General features: G+C 37.3%; 5 protein-coding genes across 5 annotated transcripts; all 5 read left to right on the top strand.

Moving 5' to 3' along the window:
• The first annotated feature begins 1066 nt into the window (after nt 1-1066).
• Nucleotides 1067-3550, top strand: LOC112797856 (UDP-glycosyltransferase 83A1). The gene is made up of 3 exons (XM_025840962.3): nt 1067-1825; nt 1974-2411; nt 2921-3550. Exons 1-3 carry the CDS (start codon nt 1330-1332, stop codon nt 3355-3357), a joined length of 1371 nt encoding a protein of 456 aa, XP_025696747.1. The 5' UTR covers nt 1067-1329; the 3' UTR covers nt 3358-3550.
• A 2288-nt stretch (nt 3551-5838) lies between these two features.
• LOC112797854 (UDP-glycosyltransferase 83A1) lies at nt 5839-8315 on the top strand. The gene is made up of 2 exons (XM_025840961.3): nt 5839-6604; nt 7345-8315. Exons 1-2 carry the CDS (start codon nt 6130-6132, stop codon nt 8208-8210), a joined length of 1341 nt encoding a protein of 446 aa, XP_025696746.1. The 5' UTR covers nt 5839-6129; the 3' UTR covers nt 8211-8315.
• Nucleotides 8316-8844: 529 nt separating this feature from the next.
• On the top strand, nt 8845-10595 carry LOC112797853 (UDP-glycosyltransferase 83A1). The gene is made up of 2 exons (XM_025840960.3): nt 8845-9340; nt 9637-10595. The coding sequence occupies exons 1-2, from the start codon at nt 8845-8847 to the stop codon at nt 10497-10499; spliced, it is 1359 nt and encodes a 452-aa protein (XP_025696745.1). The 3' UTR covers nt 10500-10595.
• A 1744-nt stretch (nt 10596-12339) lies between these two features.
• On the top strand, nt 12340-23808 carry LOC112797852 (UDP-glycosyltransferase 83A1). The gene is made up of 2 exons (XM_025840959.3): nt 12340-13008; nt 22702-23808. The coding sequence occupies exons 1-2, from the start codon at nt 12525-12527 to the stop codon at nt 23598-23600; spliced, it is 1383 nt and encodes a 460-aa protein (XP_025696744.1). The 5' UTR covers nt 12340-12524; the 3' UTR covers nt 23601-23808.
• LOC140183989 (uncharacterized) lies at nt 14014-16119 on the top strand. Its single transcript, XM_072233932.1, has 2 exons — nt 14014-14954; nt 15034-16119. The coding sequence occupies exons 1-2, from the start codon at nt 14156-14158 to the stop codon at nt 16014-16016; spliced, it is 1782 nt and encodes a 593-aa protein (XP_072090033.1). The 5' UTR covers nt 14014-14155; the 3' UTR covers nt 16017-16119.
• Nucleotides 23809-25395: the final 1587 nt, after the last annotated feature.

Below are 25395 nucleotides of genomic sequence, written 5' to 3'. Positions count from 1 at the left end.
TGCAGAAATCAAAGTCAAATCTGGATAGCAGAAGATCTACGGTCCAAATCAAAACTTGGAGCCAAAGCAAAGCTCTACGGTCAAGATTAAAAAAGTTTGAAGAATAAGGATGAAAGAAATGAGTAAGTTGCATGCAACAGATTCGGACTTCTCTCTCATCACTGACGAAGCCACTGCAAGCTCAGAGGAAGGAGAAGAAGACAGGATGGACCTTGAACTAGTTTCAACCTTGAAAACTTCACTCTTCTATAATAAGGGTGAACAGGCAAGGGTTGAAGGCAAGAGCGTAAGAACTAAGCACAGAGTTCGGTTCTCATAACTTCCTAAACTTGTTTAGTTCTTCTCCTTCATGGTTCTCATTTAGTAGTTTCTTTTTCTCAATTTTGTCTGTTTGAATCTCATTGAAAAAAAGTAAACATGGTGATATTTGTAAGAAAAAGTCAATAAGAGGTAAAAGAAAGTGAGTTAAACTTAGAGAAAAAACTTTAAGATGTCTCAGTTTTCTTTAAACATCTTTCTGTTTTGTTTCATGATCTTGTGAGAATTCCTTTACAAGTTGGATTAGCACTTTGCTGTTGAAAGTTAGATTGAGATCTAATCAAATTCAGATTGGGTTGGAATCTGGATTTGTCTCAGATAGAATTGGGTATATCATAGAAAAAGATTGGTGTATGTACCTTGTGAAAAAGATAGTAAAATTTCATCATAATTGTGATGGATGATGTAGGCTACATTGCACTGAATAGCTGAACCAAGATATTTTTGGGTGTCACTGTCTCTTCTCTGCTCTTTTACTATTTATGTAATTCAGGAGACAAAAAAAAATATCTCCTAACTAGATAGGAGACAAAAACAAAATATCTCCTGAGTTCTCTTGATTAAAAGCGAAAGTTAAACTCAACTAAAAAAAGGCCAAGATTCAACTCCTTTTTCTTAGCCACTGATAATCATCAATATATAAAATAAATAATATATATTTATATATAAATATATAGTCACTGATTTTATTTTTTTTAAATATTTTTGTTAACAATATGTATATGATACGATACAAACTAGGAAATGGTACTGATACAAACTACTAATTTGATTTCTAAAACAACACAAGCACTTGTTGGTGAATTAGCACTGACCAAATCAGAAACAAACGTTTCTTTTTTCTGACATAATATATGTCCGATCCCCATGGTGCACATGCATATGGCAGAAGATAGTGTCATCAATTTCTCAAGTGTTCATTGAAGTCCTCAACAACATGCAACCACACATATATCATAACAAGTTATTAATCTAATCACATTCCCCTTTCCCCCTCATTTTTTTTGCAAAATGGGAATCCCTCACTTTCTTGCAATACCATTTCAAGTTTCATCACACATTAATCCCCTTTTGCAACTCTCTAATGTTCTAGCAAAACATGGTTGCAAGGTCACTTTTCTTTACACTGAATTCAACCACAAAAGAGCAAAAAATTCTGCTGCTGCTCAAGATCATGATGATGAGGAATCATCAAAGATGATAAAGTTTGTGACATTCCCAGATGGTTTAGGCCCTGAAGGTGATAGAAGTGACAGCATGAAAGTGCTTCAATCTATCAAAAGAACAATGCCTTCTTTGCTTCCAAAGCTCATAGAAGATATCAATGCTTTGAATTTTGAGAACAAGATCACTTGTATTCTTGTCACATTTAATATGAGTTGGGCCTTGGAAGTTGGTCACCAATTGGGAATTCAATGTGCTGCTCTATTTCCCTTCTCAGCTACAAGTGTGGCTTCAGTTCATTTCATCCCCAAGCTCATCGAGGATGGAATTATAGATTCAGATGGTAAGAATAACTTGCATGCATCATTATAATCATCTAAACCTTCACAGCCATGTGGTGGATACTTTTATTTATATATTTGATAGTTCATTAGTACAGAGTAAAACTCCACTCTATATATTTTCTTAAATTTGTTTTGCCAATAATGCAGGAAACCCCATCAAATCACAAGAAATTCAACTTGCCCCAAATATGGCAATGATGGACTCTAAACACTTTTTATGGTGTAACTTAGGCAATGACTTCTTCAAGCACCTTGTGCAAGAAACTAAAACTATGGAGTTATTAGCAGAGTGGTGGCTCTGCAATAGTGCCTATGATCTTGAGCCAGGAGCATTCTCCATATCTCCAAAGCTCCTACCAATTGGACCATTGATGGAAAGTGACAGCAGCAACAACAACAACAACAAAAGTTCTTCATTCTGGCAAGAGGACACAACATGCTTAGAATGGTTGGATCAACAACAACCTCAATCTGTTCTATATGTTTCATTTGGTACTTTAGCAGTAATGGAATCCAACCAATTCAAAGAATTAGCACTTGCACTTGATCTCATTGACAAGCCTTTTCTTTGGGTTATAAGACCAGGTATATATATATATAATCAATAAATATTTCAATTTTATTCATTCATATAGATATATATAATTCTTTTCTTGGGGATTTCTTATTTTGTGAATAATTTATTCAACCAAAATATAAAATTTTCATTCTATCGGTAATAATCCTTTGATTTCTACAATATTATTTAAAAATGTACAATTTGTTAAAAAAAGATTTGAAACAATTATCATAAATCATAAATGCTGATAAAGATGGAACTAATACAAAAGATAGTACATAAAATATTAGTCACCTAATCTGTATTTGTATATATTTATATGTATTATTTTATATATTTTTAATATATATTTTATAAGAATTACTGATTTATTGGTTGATGTTTAATATATACATAACATTGTTAAATTAATATACATATTCAATATTAATGCATTGATATTTTTTATTTTTAGGAAACTCTCATACTTACCCATTGATGTGTATGTCATATTATATTTATTAATACATGTGATTGTATTTATGCATCAAAACAGATAATATGGATAACAAGAGAAACAACAAATACCCAGATGAATTTCATGGAAGAAAAGGTAAAATTGTTGATTGGGTATCCCAAAAAAAGATATTAAACCACTCTGCCATTGCTTGTTTCATAAGTCATTGTGGTTGGAATTCTACTATTGAAGGTGTATATAGTGGTGTTCCTTTTCTGTGCTGGCCATTTTTCATTGACCAATTTTGGAATGAATCATATATTTGTGATATTTGGAAAGTTGGGTTGGGATTGAACAAGGATGACAATGGATTCATATCAAAGGAAGAGATAAATAAGAAGGTGTTGCAATTGCTTGGTGATGAAGGCATAAGAGAAAGATCTTTGAAATTGAAACAAGTGAGTAGGAACAACCTAGCTGAAGAAGGTGGCCAATCTACAAAGAATCTTGAAAATTTTGTCAATTGGGCAAAATAATATTGGAAAATAAATTTTTATTTCTTTGCCTGTGTTAGGTTGAAAATTCATTTTTATCTTCAATATAGATCTTGATAGAATAAGCATTAAAGCTAAGATGATGATGATATTTCCCTATCTCGTTAATGAATTAAAGTTCTTGAGTTAGAGAGACAAGTGTAATACACTTAATAAAATTTCTCTTGTTTCATGAGTCGTATTATGTGGACAAAATTTAATTTACAAAAATGTTATTCGTACATTAAAATCAAAATTAGTTACTAATATATTTGTGTATAAATATATGTGTAATTTAATTTTTTTTTAATATATATTTGTATTCTAAATATATTTTATACTGGTGGCTGAATTTTAAACTCTAAATTATATACTTATTCTTTTTGAATTCAATTAAGGATCTAATATTTTTTAACTAATATCAATTAATTTTTTAAAATGATCTTTTTATTTAAATTTTAAAACTTAAATTCTAATTTTAAATTATAAATTTTCTAGAAATATGAAAATAAAAAAATTACAAAAAAAATTAATTAATAATAACTAATTAAAATTTAACTTTTTGAGTTTCTTGTTAAAATTTAACTTTCTGAGTTTATTAATTAATGAATGTTAAATAAAATAAATTTTAACTTTTTTGTTAATATGATACATTATTATTATTTAATTTATAAAAAAACTAAATCTAAATCTACGAATAGAATTAGGGTTGAATCTAAACCCTACCCTATTCTACCCATTACCACCCCTAAAATCAAATCTATAACTTGCTTGCTTTCTTTATGTCTTCCTAATTTATTTTATTTACTAAGTAATAAAAGTATATTTTCATTTATTATTTCTTGATGTTTTCTTCTCTGAAATATCAGGAAACCCCACCAAAAAAAAGGAAATTAATTTTTCTGGAGACATGCCTATGATGGATCCAACACACTTTGCATGGCACACACTTGGCAAGGTCTTCTTTGGTCATCTTAAGGAAGAAATACAAAAAAAAACCTAAAAAATATTATCAACAAAATTTTTTTTCAATAATTTACAAACAGCTTATTAATTAAATCTAAAATTCTTTTTTAGAATTTTCTTGTACAGATAAAATTATATATTTTAGTATTATCATTTTCGCATTTAAGTGCTAAGTCTTGAGTTTTCAACTTCATTGTCATTGCCTCCAATGATATCCATACAAAAGAAGAGGAAGAACAACGAAGAAATTAAGAGATAATAAAATAAAGAGAAAATGACACTCCCCTTCCCTGTGAGATGCTAAAATGTTACTCCCCTCCCCTCCATTTTATAAATGTACATTTTTTTCTCTTCTAACTTTTAAAAAACCTCCTCTTTAATCCATTTTAAATTTTTTGTGTTAATAATGTTAACTTTATCTATTTTTTATGAAAAAAAATAAATTATTTTTTGAAAAAATATCCATTAACAAAAATTTTATTTTTTATCATTAAATTTTGCTTACCAAAATATCCTTTAATAAATTATTCTTTTATTAATTAAATTGTATTTTTAACGAAATATTTTTAAAAAATTAATAATTAAATTATTTTTTTCTAAGATACCTATTTTTCAATAATTTTTTAATTATTAAATTGTGATTTTACTAAAATTTTTGTTAACAATTATTTTTATATTTACTATTAATTTTTTTATATTAATATATATTATTTTAATATTAAATAAAAAAATCTTACCACTGGTAATATGTATAACAATTAATATTTATTGATATTGAAAAATAATCTTACTAAAATTTTTTATTTAATGTTAAAATAATATATAAATATCGAAAAATTAATAGTAAAATATAAACAAATTGTTAACAAAAATTTTGGTAAAATTATAATTTAATAATTAAAAAATTATTAAAGGGTATTTAAAAAAATAATAATTATTAAATTTTTTAAAAATATAATTTAATCAATAAAAAAATAATTTATTAAAGAATATTTTATTAAGCAAAATTTAATAATAAAAAATAAAATTTTTGCTAATGAATATTTTTTTAAAAAATAATTTTTTTTCTTAAAAAATAGATAAAGTTAACATTAGTTAACACAAAAAGTTTAAAATGGATTAAAAATGAGGTTTTTTAAAAGTTAGAAAGGAGGAAAATGTACATTTATAAAATAGAGAGAAGGGAAATGTCATTTTAGCATCTCACATGAGAGGGGAGTGGAATTTTCTCTAAAATAAAATAACCAAATCGTTTGATATGTCACTGACTCACTGGCATGCAGGCACCTCTCATATGTGGTCCAAGTTTCCTTACTACATGCTTGATGACATTGATTTGATGATTTCTCATTTAAATATTGCAAAAATAACCATTATAACCACTATTATAATATCATTATATGCAAACCTACAAAAGATTTTAATAAAAAAATATATATGATTGGTTTAGTTCGAACAATATGCATAGGAAACGATACAAACTAGATACAAATTTGATTTCAAAATCACACAAACACTGGTTGGTTTAACACTTACTGATTCCAAAACAAACCTTTCTCTTTCTGACATATATTTATCATATCATCCATATCCTTTACTTGATCTTATATTATATGTCCAATCCCCATCGTGCATATGGCAGAACATAGTGATCAATGTCTCAAGTATTCATATCCAAATTGAACTCCTCAACATGCAACCGCATATACATAACATAGTATACAATTTTAATTCATTCCCAGAATATTTCTATAAGTTCTTAATTAATCTAAAAGTAATTGTTTTCTTTCCTCCCATTTTCTTTGAAAAATGGGAATCCCTCACTTTCTTGCAATACCATTTCAAGTGCTAGGACACATTAATCCCCTTACACAACTCTCTAATGTTCTAGCCAAACATTATGGTTGCAAGGTCACTTTTCTCAACTCTGAATTCAACCACAAAAGAGCAAAAATTGATGAATCATCATCAAAGATGATAAAGTTTGTCACACTCCCTGATGGTTTGGACCATGAAGATAATAGAAGTGATCTTAGCAAGGTTCTTCACTCCATCAAAAGCACCATGCCTTCTTTGCTTCCAAAGCTCATACAAGATATCAATGCTTTGGATTTTGAGAACAAGATCACTTGTATTCTTGTGACAGTTAATATGGGTTGGGCCTTGGAAGTTGGTCACCAATTGGGAATTAAATGTGCTGCTTTTTTTCCCTTCTCAGCTACTTCTTTGGCTTCAATTCATTTCATTCCCAAGCTCATGGAGGATGGAATTATAGGTTCAGATGGTAAGAATAATAATTTACATACATACATATGTATTGGTAGTACCAAAGTTGTTATTAGTGGATAATTTTGATTAAAATATCTTTAGCTGTGTGAAATAAGACACCTTAGCCCATATACTTGAATGTTTGAGAGAATATTTGAAGTCTTGCTCTACCAAGCTACCTTCAAAAAATTATCCATGGGGAAAAAAGGTTACCTAAGTTCATAAAATAGCTATTTATAACTTATATCTTTAGCTGAAGTAAAATTTAAACACATTTTAGATTTTTTTCCTGTTTTTTATAATTAAATAATATCTTTTTTGAATTTTTAATTTCTACTAAATGAATATGCTATAAAAATAATATCTACGTATACTAAAAATCAGTCACTAAATTTATTGTCGGTATAAAATATATATTAAAATACAAAATATAAATTCAGATTAAAAATAAGATAAACTAGTATATATATTTATTTACAAATACAAAATAACTGGTTTAGTGGTTAATGTTTTATATGCAAGATTTTTTTTTGAAATAATAATAATAACATGTTAATAAGAATTTCATACCATTTAAATTTATCATTGGAATTATTCCATTACATTCTTACTTTTTTTTCTTGTTTAAGTCTCCCCCCCCCCCCCCCCCACCTTTTTTACTTTTTGTTTTTATATCCCTTTATTTATATACTTGAGTTATTAATTAGTACTGAGTAAAACTCTATATATTTTCTTAAATTTATTTTGCCAATGCAGGAAACCCCATCAAATCACAAGAAATTCAAATTGCCCCAAATATGCCAAAGATGGACCCTAAACATGTCTTATGGTGTAACTTAGGCAATGAGTTCTTCAAGCACCTTGTGCAAGAAATGAAAACTTTGGAGTTATTAGCAGAGTGGTGGCTTTGCAATAGTGCCTATGATCTTGAGCCAGGAGCATTATCCATATCACCAAGGTTCCTATCAATTGGACCATTGATGGAAAGTGACAACAACAACAACAACAACAAAAGTTCTTCATTCTGGCAAGAAGACACAACATGCTTAGAATGGTTGGACCAACAACAACCTCAATCTGTTGTATATGTTTCATTTGGTAGCTTAGCTGTAATGGAATCCAACCAATTCAAAGAACTAGCACTTGCACTTGATCTCATTGACAAGCCTTTTCTTTGGGTTGTAAGACCAGGTAGTAATGATGATAAAAATAATGCATTTCCAAATGAATTTCATGGAAATAAAGGTAAAATTGTTAGTTGGGTGTCACAAAAGAAAATATTGCAACATGCTGCTATTTCTTGCTTCATAAGTCACTGTGGTTGGAATTCTACTATTGAAGGTGTATATAGTGGAGTGTCCTTCTTGTGTTGGCCATTTTTTATTGATCAGTTTTGGAATAAATCATATATTTGTGATGTGTGGAAAGTTGGAATGGAATTAGCCAAGGATGAAAATGGATTCATATCAAAAGAAGAGATAAGGAAGAAGGTGGAGCAATTACTTGGTGATGAAGGCATAAGAGAAAGGTCTTCAAAATTGAAGGAAGTGACTAGGAAAAACCTAGGTGAAGGTGGCCAATCTTCAAAAAATCTTGAAAAATTTGTCAATTGGGCAAAATAGTAATACAATGATATGTATAATAATTTGGAAGTTAATTTGGATTTGTTTTCAGTGTATTATTGTTTAATTTGAAAATTCATTATATTTGAATCTTTGAACACAAAATTATCTAGAACTAAACACTACTAAGATATGGTTTTGTGTGATTTTCTTGTATCATTTTTAATAAACATATTATCTTGTCAAAAAGATATATTAAACATCTTTTGGTTAATCTAAAATATAGTTATAATTACATGAAACGCAATATGTTTAGACTTTAAAAGAGTACAGTACACAATACACTATATATAAAAAATATAGCAAATTGATATGCAGTATGATATCTAATTAGTGAAGTCATGTAACTATATTCTGAAATAACCAATTTGAACTTAGTTGCTAGATGACATAGGACAACTATTTTAAATTAATTTTTATAAAAAAATTTCTAAGTACAAAGTCTTGTGCTTCAAGTCTTTGGACCAATCCCCTGTTTTCAGGGCCATGTTTTGTGCAATACATAATTTTTAATTGCATATATATATATATATATATACAATGGATTCATCATAATATCATATATCTACTCAAAACAATAGCATATACTTATTTATTCTCTCTTTCTCTCAGCAAAACATTTTTCATTTGCAAAATGGGAATCCCTCACTTTCTTGCTATACCATTTCCAGTGTTAGGACACATTAATCCCCTAACACAATTCTCTAATGTTCTAACTAAACATGGTTGCAAGGTCACTTTCCTACACACTGAATTCAGCCACAAGAGAGCTAAAATTGCTGCTGGTTATGCACAAGACAACAACCTCAAAGGTTGTTCAAACATAAATTTTGTGACTCTCCCAGATGGTTTGGACCCTGAAGATGATAGAAGTGATATTGTGAAATTGCTTGTCTCTATGGAAAGATCCATGCCTCTTTTGCTTCCAAAGCTCATAGAAGATATCAATGCCTTGGATGTTAATAATAAAATCACTTGCATTGTTGTCACAATTAGTATGGGTTGGGCCTTGCAAGTTGCTCACAAATTGGGAATCAAAGGAGCTTTTCTCTTTCCATTCTCAGCAACTACTTCAGCCTCCGTTTATTGTATCCCAAGATTCATGCATGATGGAATTATTGATTCAGATGGTAAGAATAGTATATTTACTTATTTTTGTCACAGTAATTTTCTTTACTAAACATTTACTATTAAATCAAACAAAAAAATTTAAGAGATAATAAAAAATTAATTTGAAATAGCCTATATTCAGTTATCTTATTTTGCATTTTTTAGTTCCTGCTGAAACAATTGAGTAATATTAAATGTAATAAGTATGGAATTATAGATGTTGAGTTAAATAAACTATCTTTAGATTATTGTCTCTGTATTACCATAAATTAAATGTGTGATGAGAGGTTTATAGGCTTTTTTTTTTCCATTGAAGGAATCCCCACCAAGAAACAAGAAATTCAACTTTCTCCAAATATGCCTATGATGGACACAAAAAATTTACCATGGGTTAGCCTAGGTAAGATTTTCTTTGATAATATTGTGCAAGATGTGATGCATAATATGGAATTAGCAGAATGGTGGCTTTGCAATAGTGCCTATGATCTTGAGCCAGGAGCATTCTCCATATCACCAAAGTTTCTACCAATTGGACCATTGATTGAAAGTGACAACAACAACAACAAAAGCTCCTCATTCTGGCAAGAAGACACAACATGCTTAGAATGGTTGGATCAACAACAACCTCAATCTGTTGTATATGTTTCATTTGGTAGCTTGGCAGTTATGGAATCCAAGCAACTCAAAGAATTAGCACTTGCACTTGATCTCATTGACAAGCCGTTTCTTTGGGTTGTAAGAACAAGTAATGATGATAACAAGGGAAATAACACATACCCAAATGAATTTCATGGAAGTAAAGGTAAAATTGTTAGTTGGGCACCTCAGAAAAAAGTACTGAACCATTCTGCAATTGCTTGTTTCATAAGTCATTGCGGTTGGAATTCAGTTATTGAAAGTGTGTCCAGTGGTGTTCCATTCTTGTGTTGTCCATTTTCCAGTGATCAATTTTGGAACAAGTCATACATTTGTGAGGTGTGGAAAGTTGGAATTGGATTAGACAAAGATGAAAATGGATTCATATCAAAGGAAGAGATAAGGAAGAAGGTTGAGCAATTGCTTCAAGATGAAACCATAAAGGAAAGGTCTTTGAAATTGAAGCAAGTGATAAGGAACAACTTAGTTGAAGCTGGCCAGTCTTCAAAAAATCATCAAATGTTTATCAATTGGGCAAAATGATGATAATATATACCCTATTTGATATTTGAATGAAAAAAAAGTGACAAATTAGAATTACAATATTATTTTCTACTAATAATAATTTTGTTGGCTATAGTTTTTTTTTTTGTCCATGGTATTTTTTAGTCTGATAAGTCAAGAACTAATCTTTCGTAATAGTTTCATTTAAGGGTGTATCGCTAGTCAATAAGTTGTTACATGCACAAGGTGAGATTCGAATCCTCGACACTTGTTTAAACAGACGAATGAATTGACCACTCGACTAAACCAAGTTGAATTTTTGGTGGCTATAGTTGAGACAGAAAAAGTTAAAAATATTATCCATTTAATTTCGTGCTAATCACGTAAAGTTTGGATTACATATTATACACGCTAAACATCTTTTGATTGTTGCATATCTATTAAAGTAGATTAATTATTTCAAAGTCCAATCAGCAAGTTTGAAATTAGATGCTAGATGACAAATGTGGCCACTGGTCACTGCTTCTTTTTAAACAATGTTTTTCACATGATGATGAGTAGTTGCTTGTAGCGACGGTGAAACACAACATTATATTATTGTCTAATGTATGTATGTATAAGGAAACAAAACATACAACACATCATTTGACTGAAGTTGTTTTTCTATACATAAAAATATCCATTTTAATTTGATATTCAAATTGGACCATAAAAGAATAATAACTAAGTGATAATCACATGTTAATGTTATTACAGAAAATAAAGCATTATCTGCCAAACTTGACTTGTTGAGGGAGAATTTCGGAATGTTACATACTTATTACAAATAAAGTTACAGAATAGTCACTCTCAAAATAAGATCAGAGTTACACACTTCTCTTACTACAAATGTTGAAACTCAACGCAACATGTTGAAATTCAGCTCAACAAGAAGAAGAGATGAAGAGAGTGAGAGAATCAGAAATGGAGGATAAAACAGAATTAGCTATTTCAGTTAGAAAAGTATAGGTAGATAATAAAAATACTAAACAATATGAACAATGGATATGTCGAATATTCAATTTAATAGGCATGTAGATAACTATATTTACTTATGCACAGTTAACAATGGTTGAGTGTTCAATTTACTAAGTATACAGATGATTATCCTAATGTTAAGGTTTATGAAATAATTTAGAGGTGGAGTGTTTGTTTACCTTACTGGATCAATTCTAGAACCTATTATTCACATTATTTACGAAAGTTATTGTCTACCTATCAAAACCAATTTCAATTTGAGTGTTTAATCATATGAGTCATATCTAACCGACTCTTATTTATTTTTACAAAGGATAACACGATTTAAAAAAAAAAAGACATTTCGAGTTCCTAACATTATTATTTTAAGATAATACAAATTATTGGTGTAGCCAAATTCATTTTTTCAATAATAATAATAATAATAATAATAATAATAATAATAATAATAATAATAATAAATTTGAGTTTGGTGTAGCCAAATTCATTTTTTCTTTTTAGTTACACAGGTACAATGCCGTGAGGAATTTTTTTCATCTGACTAAACTCCTTAGTGTCCAATAATATATTGTATAGACTTTAATTTATATTTTGTTGGTATCAGAGGTGCGTGACCCTATCCTCATCATAAAGGGACCAACAATTTAAAAAAAAAACAGTATTTTTGTTTTTATTATTATCATTATTAGCAGATCAAATATTTTAAACACTTCAAAAATAAAAATAAAAATAAAATACTTATGAACTAGAAAACTCAATTTGATAATAAAATAAACACATTAAAATTCAAAATTGATAAAATTTGTAGCAACACAAAATATAAGAGTTTAAGTACTCAAAACTCTTTTATTCTATAATAATTGTAGTTCAAATTCTTGAGACCCACGGTTTGACTAAACACAACTGATCCGACAAACAATCACGTGGTAATAAATCAAGAAGCTCCAATGTAGTATAAAGTGCACATTTTAATATCTAAGGTTAATCATAACACAAACAAAAACATCAATAGTAATCCATCCATCCCTCTTAGCTTGTTCACACACAATGAGCAATAATCCACATTTTCTTGTTATGCCATATCCAATTCTAGGACACATGAATCCCCTTCTTCAGTTCTCCTATGTTTTAATCAAACATGGTTGCAGAATCACTTTTGTGATCTCAGAATTCATCGAAAAGAGAGTGAAGATTCCTAGTGATGATGATGTTGGATCATCAAAGATGATAAACTTTGTGACACTCCCAGATGGGTTGGACCCTGAAGATGATAGAAGTGACCAACCAAAGGTGATTTTGTCAATGAGGAACACCATGCCTCCTAAGCTCCACAAACTCATACAAGACATCAACAATGGTGAGAACAAGATCAGATGTATTCTTGTTTCCAAGAACATTGGGTGGGCCTTGGAAGTTGGAAACAATTTGGGGATTAAAGGGTCATTTCTCTGGCCTGCCTCAGCAACTTCATTGGCCTCATATTATTCCATCCAAAGCCTCATTGATCAAGGAATTATAGACTCTCAAACGGGTAAGAGATTCACCCATTATGAGTTTCATTTATGGATTTTACTTCTCTAAATTGCATCAGTTAAATACTATTGGATCTACTGTTCGGTGGTCGGTTTCCGGACAGATCGGGTGATGATTGATGGGAGCGAGGATTCCTCAATCGCTGTTGTGTCGGGTTCCGGTTTGCCGTGAAGTCGAGCACTTGTCGTGAGAGAAAAAAGGGGGGTGCCACCTGCAAAGACACTCCGACGATCTAGTCAGTCAGTGTGCAGGCGGAGAAATGTTAGGTGAAAAGGTGACGTACCTCGAGGGGAGGGCAGGTCCTTCCCTATTTATATCGTGTCAGAGGTGGGTCCTACGAGGACAGGCCCACCTTCCTCAAAGCTTCCTCACAGCTGTAGTGGGGAGCTGTCAGGGACGCGTGTCCGGGTCGCGCAGTGAACCGTTTGCATCCGACCGTTCGGGTCGGGTCATCATCGGGTCGGGTTGACCCGCGAGTCACTTGGGCTGGCCGTAACAGTGCCCCCACGCGCCAGTGGTAGTCGTGGGGACTATTAGTGGCGTGTCGTCTCCCGTTTCGTTTGTTCTCGTCAACTCGGCCGCACGTGGGGAGAATATGCCCCCAACGCGCGTGTCCCCTGGTTTGCATAGGCAACCGTTTCGTCGCATCGTTCCTTGTGCGGAGCATTAAATGCTCATAATGGGGTGGAAAAACCCCATTTGCAAAGACTATTCTGCCCCCAGGCGTTTCGCGCTTCTTGGGAGGCAGTTTTTAAACAATCAGTTTTATGCTTCTGCATTTCTTCATACTTCCCATCTCCCTCCGTCCTTTTCCTTGCTACAAAATTTCAGAATGTCATTGCGGTGCTCTCGTACATCCTCCCTGTATCTTTCCAGACTTGCAATTTCATCCTCTTTCCATCAATTCAGGTAATTCTTTGAATTCTTTTCTTTCGTGCTTCGTTCTTGCATGCTTGTTGCCTGGTTTTTATTGTTGTTGTGTAGCCTTTCAATGGTGGTTTTACGTGTTAGGGGGGGTATCATTCCAGGGTAGGTTTTTCCACTTATAGTGTTTCATCCTTAGTTGGGGAGTAGTGGGGGTAGTGTCTGTGCTCGGCCTGAGCAACCGATCTCTTAGACTGACTGGATGGTCCCCCCATGTAGGTATGGCTCGCACGGTCTCCCGGGCTTCCCCTTCTCCCGCTGCGTATGATCCCTATGCTTGGGTCGTTTCCGACGTGAAGGATTCACCTAACCAAATGGGTGAGGAGGAGCTCACCGAGTTCCGACAAGCCGAGTACTTGTGCGGAGGGACTGATGAAGAAGCCAATTATGACGTCTTCGTCCCGGCTCCTCACGAGCGGTTGTACGAGATAAATCTCCACCACCCCCGAGTAGCCGACTGGATTTGGTTCTACAAATCCATGTTTACTCAAGTTGGGGTTCGTATTCCGTTTTCCGCCTTCCAGATGGCGCTTTTAAGCCGTGTGTCCGTGGCGCCGTCGCAATTGCATCCGAACAGCTGGGCCTCAATCCGCTGCTTCGAGATGGTTTGTGAGTATCTTGAGCTCCCGGTGTCTGTAGATGTCTTCCTTTTCTTCTTCAACCTTACTAACCCTTCGAAGGAGGGGAAACATAAAAAGGGGTTCATGTCCTTCCGGTCTGCCCAAGGTCGGAGGATTTTTGGTTTGTTTGAAGACTCCTATCATGGGTTTAAGGACAAATATTTCAAGGTCCGCCCTGTCAAAGGTCGTCATCCTTTTTGGCTGTCGTTAGAGGGGGTAGGCCTTATTCCGACCTATTGGAGTTTCGAAGCGGGGTCCAATGCCTTCGTTAAGGTAACTTATAGGGGCATGTCTGCGGTGGATAGGAAGATTGCCGATGTGTTGATGGCAGTCTTCGGGAGGAATCATGTAAATCCTCACCTTCTCATGGGTGATCGGGAGGCCAGTCGTAATTATATTTGTGAGAAGCCTCTACTTGTCCCTTATCTTTATGCTTAACAATTTGTAGTGATTAACCGACTTCGCTTGTTTTTTCGCAGTGGGGATGTCTGCCGAGGTGACGGGTCTTCCTAACTTATTCCAAACCTTCCTGTGCGCTAGTGACGACGAAGGGGACAATGAGAAATCTGCCGCCGAGAAGTCTGCTGCTCTTCCGGAGGACAAGGCTGCTACCGAGCAAGAGGCCGCGGTCGACGGGACCGGGACCTCGGCCCAAGCTGCCCAGGTCGGGGTCGACAAAACGGTTCATGCTTCCCCCTTCCGCGAGGTGATCGGCACCGGGGGTTCGACGTCTAACCCGGACGCCGATGACGAGGTGGAAGAGGTCCCTAGCCTCAAGAGGAAGAGGAAAACGTCGTCCAGTCCTGAGGGGGTTCTCACTGTTATGGAGAGGAATTTTGATGCCGGGAACTTTATAGATTCCCAGCTGATTCCTGGTACCGAGGAGTATTTCCATGAGTCTTCCCTTGCCGGGCAGGCGAGGTGGATGTACCGTACCCTTTTACGTGGCGCCGTGATAGCTCGGAAGGCCGAGTTTGAGCTATCCGGGATGGAGTCCCTCCGTAGAAGGTTGGAATCTACTGGGAAGGCTAAAAATGAGCTAAAGAGTGAAGTTGAGACTCTCCGGGAGCAGTTGACCCAATCAAACGAGAAACTTGACGCTGCAGAAAAGAAAGCTACTGCTGCCGAGAAGAAAGCCGCCACTGCTGAGAAGAAGTTAGAAGAATCGGGCGCCACGGTTTCTCGTCTTGTCGATCGTGAAATGGCTTTAGAAAGCCAGGTCGGCGAGGCACAGAAACGGGTGGCCGACATAGAGAAGGAGAAGCAGACCGTGGAGGCCGAACTGGCGACATGGAAAGCAAAGTATAAAGACGTCGTGAAACAAGGGAAGGGTGCGATTTTGGCGACCGAGGAGGCTCTTAAAGCTCAGGTCAAAATCGTTGCTCCCGAGTTTGACACGTCGGCGATAAGTGTTTTCAAGGTTATCAAAGACGGCAAAATTGTTGACGTCCCCAAGAAATGAATCCTCTGTTTAAAACTTTTTGTTTAGCCGTTTTATTTTGGCTTATGTGAACAATTTGACTTCTTAGTCGTTTGCCCGTTTTGGCGTAGTTAACTTTTCCTTATTCGTCTGATTGTGTTATCGTTTCTATTAACCGTTTTTGGTTTATAGTTGTCGTTTATATCAACGAATCATGGCCTTTCGCGTAGTCATTTGCTATAGCGGCAGTTGACGGGCTCCCGGGGTGATCAGTCCCGGGGTTGCGCGTCGTTGTCGGTCGTGATGGAACGGTTTATCTGGAAAAAAGGGGAATAAGATAGGAGAGAAAATTTGCACAAGTATGTCTTATTCGGTAATTATATAAAGGACTCGTAGGTCACTATGAAAAGTTCAAATCCGCAAATTAACTACTTAGCTCGATTGGTCGGCATGTCGGTCCGCCCGCTAGGAGTAGAATCTTCTCAAGTTGTCCGCGTTCCATGTTCTCGGGACTTCCTTACCATCAAGCCTTTCTAACTTGAAAGCGCCTTTACCCATCACTTTTTTGATTCTATAGGGGCCTTCCCAGTTTGCCGCTAGCTTGCCTGCTCCAGGGGTCGGTGGGCCGATGTCGTTTCGCCTCAGGACGAGATTGTCCGGCTCGAATTCCCTCTTGAGCACTTTGCTGTTGTAGCGCAGAGCCATTCTTTGTTTTAGTGCTGTCTCTGTCAAATGAGCCATTTCTCTGGCTTCATCTATCAGGTCCTTTTCCACGGTTTCCTCTACTCCTTTCAAAAGTAACCGGGGGCTCGGTTCACCGATCTCTACGGGTATTACTGCGTCCACCCCATACATTAGCCGGAAGGGAGTCTCCTTAGTGGAGGATTGTTCAGTTGTTCGGTAGGACCAGAGAACCGAGGCTAGTTCGTCGGCCCAAGCACCCTTTTTATTATCCAACCTCTTCTTCAATCCTGAAAGGATAATCTTGTTGGCAGACTCCACCTGCCCGTTTGTCTGGGGGTGTTCTACCGAAGAGAACCTTTGTCTTATACCCAGGCCGTTAAGGAATTCCGTGAACTTTTTGTCAGTAAATTGCGTGCCGTTGTCTGAGATGATGACTTCTGGTATCCCAAATCGTGTTATCACCTGCCTCCACATGAATTTCTTGCAATTGGACGAGGATATGCTAGCTAGTGGTTCGGCCTCTATCCATTTGGTGTAGTAGTCAATTGCGACTATGAGGTACTTGACTTGTCCAGGGCCGACTGGGAAGGGCCCTAAGAGGTCGACTCCCCATTGAGAAAATGGCCGGGAGGTCGTTAGCAAGCTTAACTCGGAGGCCGATGCCCTGGCGAAATTGGTGTTTTGTTGACACTTCACACATTTTTTGACAAACTCTTTGGAGTCCGCCATCATTGACGGCCAATAGTATCCAGCTCGGACTAATTTTCTTGCTAAGGCCTTGCCTCCGATGTGGTGTCCGCAGCAGCCTTCATGGACTTCCCTGAGGACATAGTCCGTCTGGTCGGGGTGTAGGCACTTCAGCAGGGGCTGGTTGAGCCCTTTCCTGAACAGCTGTCCTTGGATGACGGCGTATTTGGCTGCTTCCCTTCTCAATTTCGCCGCGTTCTTTTCGTCGTCAGGGAGTTTGCCGTGTTCTAGAAAGTTGGTGATGGGGTCTAGCCATGAAGAACCTAGGCTTGACACGTGCAGTGTGACCGCTGGTTCTCTTGTCATACCTTGAATGAGAGACCGGTTGCCTTCTCCCGGTTTCGTGCTGGCCAACTTCGATAGGAGGTCTGCCCGTGTGTTCCTTTCTCTAGGTACGTGGTGGATCGTGACCTCTTCAAACTTTTTACTCAAGCTTTTAACTTTTTCCAAGTACTTTTGTAACAACGAGTCCTTGGCTTGGTAGCTCCCATTTACCTGGGAGGTGACGACTTGGGAATCGCTGCATATTTCCAGTCTTCTTGCTCCGACTTCCGCTGCTAGGGTTAAGCCCCCTATAAGGGCTTCATATTCTGCCTGGTTGTTCGAGATGGGAAATTTGAATCTGACCGACTGCTCGTATACAACTCCAACCGGGCTTTCCAGGATGATCCCGGCACCACCAAACGTCTGGTTGGAGGCTCCGTCCACGTGGAGCTTCCACCGTGTACTCGCTTCTTCGGTTAGATCCCCTGTTACTTCTACTAGAAAATCTGCCATCGCCTGCGCCTTGATGGCTTGCCGGGGTTCGTATCGTATATCATACTGGGAGAGTTCGATGGACCAAGTCATCATTCTTCCCGCCAGATCGGGTTTTTGAAGTACTTGCCGGATCCCTTGGTCCGTTCTCACGACAACCTGGTGACTCTGGAAGTACTGCTTTAACCTTCGTGAGGAAGTCAAGAGTGCTAGGGCTAGTTTTTCCAACTTGCTGTACCTTATTTCTGCCCCTTGCAAGGCCCTGCTTATGAAATAGACTGGCTGTTGAGCTTTCCCTTCTTCCCGCACCAGAACTGCAGCCAGGGCTTCTCCTGTTATGGCGAGGTACAGGTATAGTGGTTCCCCGTCCTTTGGCTTCCCGAGGACGGGTGGTGCCGCCAGGATTTCCTTGAAGTGCCGAAAGGCCTCCTCACATGCGGGTGTCCACTCAAACGCCATCCCTTTCTTCATGAGGTTAAAGAATGGCAGGGCCTTTGTTGCCGATGCCCCGAGAAACCGGGATAATGAGGTCAACCGCCCCGCCAACCTTTGGACGTCCTTGATACAACCCGGGCTCTTCATCTGGAGTATCGCCTAGCACTTCTCCGGGTTAGCTTCTACCCCTCTCTGAGTTATCATGAATCCCAGGAACTTGCCGGCTTCCATGGCGAAGGCACACTTGAGGGGATTTAGCCTCATGCCGTGTTGCCGGAGAGACATGAATACCTTTCCCAGATCCTTTATGAGGTCGTCAGGTTGCGTTGTTTTCGCAAGGATGTCATCGACATAGACTTCCACTGTCTTGCCTATCAGATCGTGGAAAATCTTGCTCATAAGCCTTTGGTATGTCGCCCCTGCATTTTTCAGACCGAACGGCATCACCTTGTAACAGAAGGTTCCTCCTGGCGTTATGAACGCCGTTTTGTCTTCGTCTGGACGGTGCATCAGTATCTGGTTATAACCGGAGTAGGCATCCATGAAGCTTAGATAACGGTAGCCCGCCGCAGCGTCGACGAGTGCGTCTATGTTAGGGAGGGGGAAACAATCCTTAGGGCATGCCTTGTTAAGGTCAGAGTAGTCTACACACATTCTCCACTTGCCATTGTGTTTTTTCACTAGGACTACATTCGAGAGCCACGTCGAGTAGTCCACTTCTCGTATGAAACCTGCTTCTAGGAGGCTGGCCGTTTGCCTGGCCACCTCCTCCGCCCTCTCTGTCGACATCTTTCTCCTCCGTTGCGCTACTGGGCGTGCTTCCGACCTGACAGCCAGATGGTGTGACACGATTTTTGGGTCTATGCCTGGCATGTCGGCAGGTGTCCAGGCGAACAAATCCCTGTTGGCCCTTATCATTTCGACCAAGGACTCCTTTAACTCACGTGGCAGGTTCTTGTTGATAAACGTGAACTTCTCTTCCGTGTCGCCGATCACGAATTTTTCCAGATCCCCTTCTGGTTCTGGTCTAGGTTTGTCGTCTACTCTGGCGTCCAGGTCGGCTAGAAACACACCGGATGCCTCTCTGGATTTCCTTCTCAGGGATAGGCTGGCATTGTCGCATGCGACTGCCGTCTCGAGATCCCCTCTTATAGACCCTATGGATCCGTCGTCGATAACGAACTTCATGACTAGCAGCTTAGTGTTGATTATCGCTTCAACATCGTTTATCGTCTTCCTTCCCAAGATGATATTATAGGCGGTGGAATCTCGGAGGATTACGAACTCGGCCATCGCCGATCTTCGACCTTGGGCTTGCCCTACCGAGATCGGTAGGGATATTACTCCGTCAGGTTTGATGAAGTGGTCGCCCAACCCAATGACCCCATGCTGGTGAGTCGTCAGGTCGGCGTCCTTTAGCCCTAGTGCGTCAAACACGTTGCGGAACATGATGTTTGAATCAGCTCCTGTGTCGACAAGGATGCGTTTGACGAGGCCGGTTCCCACTCTGGCCGTAATGACCATGGGGGGGTTTTCCGGGGCATCGTCGAACCATTGATCTTCTGGGCCGAAAGAAATGGAGGGAGGTTTCTTAGAGTTTCGCACTAACGGGGAGGAGACCGTCAAGACCTTAGCATCTTTCTTGTGTGCCGATCGGGATTTTGGCGCGGCGTTTTTGGCTGTCACTACGTTTATCACAGTGAGGCCGTGGTCCCTTTCTTCTGGCTCTTGTCGCCGTTTCGCCGAGCGGGTTTTGCCTTCTTCGTCTTGGTCGCGGTAGCGCCTCCTCGGTTCTCTGATAAGATGAGAGAATGCTGCTAGTTTACCTTCTCTTATCGCTTGTTCGAGTGCATCCTTCAGGTCGAAACAGTCCTGCGTTTGGTGGCCGTAACCCTTGTGGTAGTCACAATAGAGGTTCTTGTTTCCTCCCGTACGGTCCTTGAGTGGTCGGGGCTTCGGCAGAATGCCCTTCTCGGCTATTTGCTGATAGACTTCCATGATGGGGAGAGTGAGTGGGGTGTAGTTAGCGAATTTCCCGACCCGGGGGAACGGCCTGGGTGTCTTGCTTGGTGCCTCCTCCCTGGCTTGCTCCTTTGCTCTTTCTCCGTTACCCTGTTGTCGAGCTTGGCTGTAGCCGGACTGCTGCTTATTGGCAGCCACGACTCGGCTGACTTCCTCGTCGTTTATATACTCCTTGGCTACCGTCTGGATCTCATGCATCGTCCAAACTGGTTTCGTGGTAAGGTGCTTTCGAAAGTTTTCGTTGAGGAGGCCGTTCGTCAGGCAAAGGCTGGCCACCGAGTCGGTTAAGCCGTCGATTTCCAAGCATTCGTCGTTGAACCGATCCAGGTACTTCCTGGTCGGCTCTCCCTGTCTTTGTGTTATCCCCAAAAGGTTGATCGGGTGCTTTGCCTTTGCTATTCGCGTCGTAAACTGGGCTAGGAACGCACGACTGATGTCCGAGAAGCTGTAGATGGATCCCTGCGGGAGGCCGTTAAACCACCTGATCGCGGGTCCCGCCAGGGTCACCGGAAAAGCTCGGCATCTTACCTTGTCCCCTACTCCTTCTAGGTTCATCCTCGCCTCGAAGGCCGTGAGATGTTCTAGGGGGTCTTGAGTTCCATCGTACCTCATGTCCGTTGGTTTGTCGAAGTGTTTCGGCAACCGGACTTCGAGGATGGAACGGTGGAACGGGGTGACGCCCATTATCACAGGTTGTCGAGTCCTCCCGGACCTCATGTCCTCACGATCTCGTGCCATGCGGCGCGTCTCTCTGCCACGGGAGTAGATAATGGTATCATTTCGTCTTCTCAGGATTGGGGACTCTTCACGGGTGCTCTCCGCTTCCGTTCGAGATGCGGAGGTGCGTCGCTGGCGGCTCTGGTGGGAGTCTCTCTCCTGGCTCTCAGGGGACGGGGTGTAGCTGGGGTCAGTGCTTCGTCCATCGCGCTTTTGGTCGGCTAACAGTCGCTCCAAATTTTGGACCCTGTGCCGTAACTCCTGCATTATTATGGCGCTGTCGCCGCCCGTTCCCCCGAAGGGTCGCGTCCTCGTGCGTTGTTCAGTGTGTTGTCGGGGAGACCTTCGCCAACCTCTCAACGAGGCGACAGAGGCTGCCCCTTCCGCTCCGGCTCCTCGGCCCTGGTCCCCGGGACCCTGCACAACGTCCATTAAGGGTATCCCCACAGACGGTGCCAATGTTCGGTGGTCGGTTTCCGGACAGGTCGGGTGATGATTGATGGGAGCGAGGATTTCTCAATCGCTGTTGTGTCGGGTTCCGGTTTGCCGTGAAGTCGAGCACTTGTCGTGAGAGAAAAAAGGGGGGGTGCCACCTGCAAAGACACTCCGACGATCTAGTCAGTCAGTGTGCAGGCGGAGAAATGTTAGGTGAAAAGGTGACGTACCTCAAGGGGAGGGCAGGTCCTTCCCTATTTATATCGTGTCAGAGGTGGGTCCTACGAGGACAGGCCCACCTTCCTCGAAGCTTCCTCACAGCTGTAGTGGGGAGCTGTCAGGGACGCGTGTCCGGGTCGCGCAGTGAACCGCTTGCATCCGACCGTTCGGGTCGGGTCATCATCGGGTCGGGTTGACCCGCGAGTCACTTGGGCTGGCCGTAACATCTACTTATTAAGTAATTTGTATAACTAAAAGGTAATTAATTTTTAAAGACATTTTGATATGAAGAAGATAGAATGAATTATTAGAGATGTCAAATTATCTCACGGTTCATAATATCATTTTCAGTTTTTCACGTGAAAACATTTTCATAGAAGTAACCACCTACTTAAAATTAAATAAATATTTAAATTAGTTCTAAAAGTGTTTAAAATTGGTCCTCCCATAACTAATTTATCTTATAATAATAATTTTATATTTGATTGTCTTATAATAAAATTTGTTAAGAACGTATTTATTCGATTAAAATATTAACAATTTGATTGAAAGCAACTTCAACAAATAATTCTTGAAAATTTTAGAGAATAAAATTTTGTTGGATATTAAAATACCCATTTTAAAATTTTTGGGAAACTTTAACCTTTGACTACTCAACTTTTAATAAAATCTTCTATAAAGTTTTTCTTAATTCTTCTTTTGGGGATTCCAGGACTACCAATAAGGAAACAAGAATTTCAACTTTTACCAAATTCACCTATGATGGACACAGCAAATTTGCCATGGTGTAGCCTTGGTAAGAACTTTTTCCATCACATGGCAGAAGACACACAAACAATGAAGTTGTTGGGAAGTTGGTGGCTTTGCAACACCACTTGTGATCTTGAGCCTGGTGCACTTGAGATATCATCAAGATTCCTTCCAATTGGTCCATTAATGGAAGCTACTAATGACAGCAACAACAACAACAACAAAAGCTCTTCATTCTGGCAAGAAGACACAACCTGCTTAGAATGGTTGGATCAACAACAACCTCAATCTGTTGTCTATGTTTCATTTGGTAGCTTGGCAGTTATGGAATCCAACCAATTCAAAGAGTTAGCGCTCGCGCTCGATCTCATTAACAAGCCTTTTCTTTGGGTTGTAAGAACAGGTAGTAACAATGATAAGAATGGAAATAAATCAAATAATGCATACCCAGATGAATTTCAAGGAAGTAAAGGTAAGATTGTTGGTTGGTGTCCACAGAAGAAAGTACTAAACCACCCTGCAATTGCTTGTTTTGTAAGTCATTGCGGTTGGAATTCGACTGTTGAAGGTGTGTGTAGTGGGGTTCCTTTCTTGTGTTGGCCACATTTCAGTGATCAATTTGTTAACAAGGCTTATATTTGTGATTTTTGGAAGGTTGGATTGGGAGTAGAGAAGGATGATGATGAAAATGGATTAGTATTAAGGGGTGAGATAAAGAAAAAGGTGGAGGAATTGGTTGGGGATGAAGAGATAAAAGCAAGATCATTGAAGCTGAAGGAAGTGACACTGAATAACTTGGTAGAAGGTGATAGGTCTTCAATGAATCTAGACAAGTTCATCAACTGGGCTAAGGACTATTAACTAATGTGATTATTTTTGGTAACTTTAGATTTGGGAGTTGCCTGCATTTTGAAATTTTTGATGATCTTATGGTTTGGTGATAGGCAAAATGATTTCTAATAAATAAAATGAAGTTTTGTTGAAAATCTCATTGTATTTTGATTAATGATGTTCATGGATCTATAAATAAGTGAAATGTCATTTTATAAGGAATTTTACTATTTAAGCACATCTTTTTTTTATGAGTATTGCAGCGAATCAAAAGTGTGTTTTTTATTATTATTATTATTAATAGAAGGATATAAATGTTAATTCAAGAATAAATGAAAAGATAAATGATAAGTTTTGGTTTTGATCGTCACAAGTTGTCTTGATAAGACCAGAACGATCTCCAAGAGATCTCTTAATAAGATATTATTGAATAGTGGTAACCAAAAAATTTTAGTCATAATTAGTCAAAATTTTTTATAATATAGTCTATTTACATTATTTAATAATAGCTTTATTTTTTAGTCCACTCTCTTATCAATGTACTTTATCATATTTTTATTAATTCTACTTATTAATAATATTAATTATAATATTATATTCCTTATTATTAGACATTCTTATAATTAATATTTAATATTCCTTTTTATAATTTGATTTTTATATTTAAGAATATAATAAATATTAATAATAATAATTAATAACGGTTATGATTTATCATTGTAATTAATTTTTGTTCTGCTCCTTCACCTAATGGAGATACAATTATATCACATAAATTCAATAATTGTAATTAATTATTATCATAAACGCTTTTTTGTTTTATTATTATTGTCATTATCCTTTTTTATTGTAATTTATTTTCTATTTTTGTTAAGTCATTTATCATTATTTAATAGAGAGATACAAAATTAAAAATCTACCTAATATGATTTTGTTTTCATTAATTCAATTAATTTCATTCAAAATTCACAATTCTAATATTATTTCAAATACAATTAGAATAGGTCAAAAAATTTTACAAAAAATCATCTTTATCATTGCAAATAGCATGACTATAATGAAACGAATAGTGAAGAAGTTGGGAAGCAACAAAAGAAAAAAGCCAAGAAGGACGTCCTGAAACTCAAGTATGTATTCTCCATTACACGTGTATGTGTTACTTCCATTATTGCGTGGACGCAAAGTTATAAATTATATTCTACTTGTATCCTTATATTTATGAATTCGACTTTAATATAATATTTATGGTAAGAGGTGCTTAAAAAATTTGAACAATAGATGAATTCATTTAATGAAGTTATTGTCAATCAATCAATCTTCTAAAATATAGAAAACTATACTAATTTTGACGAGGTATGGTAATAAATTGATTTTTATTGTATTTTATGTGAATTTATAATTATATTGTACTAACTAAATTTATATACACAACATTCATAATTACATACAACTAACATCTAAAAATTAAATTCATGTTTATTAGATTTTACATTCATACACATATCATTTTTTAATTATTGCATAAGTAACTATAAAATTAACACAGATATTTTTAAATTTTATCATAATTGAATTTTAAAAAATGCAAATTCTTAAATTAATTTATTCAATTGATAAATTTACTCATAACATTCATAAATTCATACACATAACATCCATAATTTCATATTAATAACATCCATAATTTTATACTCATAATATTCATAATTTTATACATATAATGTCTATAATTAATAAATTTTTATAATTAATATTATCAAATTTTAAACTATATGTCTTATTGTATTTTTCAATTTATCTCATATACGTACTAATAGGTCATGAT

This window comes from Arachis hypogaea, chromosome 4 (assembly GCF_003086295.3).
Source record: "Arachis hypogaea cultivar Tifrunner chromosome 4, arahy.Tifrunner.gnm2.J5K5, whole genome shotgun sequence".
Taxonomy (NCBI): domain Eukaryota; kingdom Viridiplantae; phylum Streptophyta; class Magnoliopsida; order Fabales; family Fabaceae; genus Arachis; species Arachis hypogaea.
Note: the sequence above shows the minus strand (reverse complement) of the source record. Positions and strands in the feature narration are given on the sequence as shown.

Bases quoted from the DNA above. Each gene is read 5' to 3' on its own strand.
- LOC112797852 (XM_025840959.3), top strand. From the start codon at position 12,525: ATGAGCAATAATCCACATTTTCTTGTTATGCCATATCCAATTCTAGGA. The intron at 13,009-22,701 runs GTAAGAGATTCA...TGGGGATTCCAG, and splicing joins AATTATAGACTCTCAAACGG to GACTACCAATAAGGAAACAA.
- LOC112797853 (XM_025840960.3), top strand. From the start codon at position 8,845: ATGGGAATCCCTCACTTTCTTGCTATACCATTTCCAGTGTTAGGACAC. The intron at 9,341-9,636 runs GTAAGAATAGTA...TTTCCATTGAAG, and splicing joins TGGAATTATTGATTCAGATG to GAATCCCCACCAAGAAACAA.
- LOC140183989 (XM_072233932.1), top strand. From the start codon at position 14,156: ATGGCTCGCACGGTCTCCCGGGCTTCCCCTTCTCCCGCTGCGTATGAT. The intron at 14,955-15,033 runs GTGAGAAGCCTC...GTTTTTTCGCAG, and splicing joins GGCCAGTCGTAATTATATTT to TGGGGATGTCTGCCGAGGTG.
- LOC112797854 (XM_025840961.3), top strand. From the start codon at position 6,130: ATGGGAATCCCTCACTTTCTTGCAATACCATTTCAAGTGCTAGGACAC. The intron at 6,605-7,344 runs GTAAGAATAATA...TTGCCAATGCAG, and splicing joins TGGAATTATAGGTTCAGATG to GAAACCCCATCAAATCACAA.
- LOC112797856 (XM_025840962.3), top strand. From the start codon at position 1,330: ATGGGAATCCCTCACTTTCTTGCAATACCATTTCAAGTTTCATCACAC. The intron at 1,826-1,973 runs GTAAGAATAACT...CCAATAATGCAG, and splicing joins TGGAATTATAGATTCAGATG to GAAACCCCATCAAATCACAA. The intron at 2,412-2,920 runs GTATATATATAT...GCATCAAAACAG, and splicing joins TCTTTGGGTTATAAGACCAG to ATAATATGGATAACAAGAGA.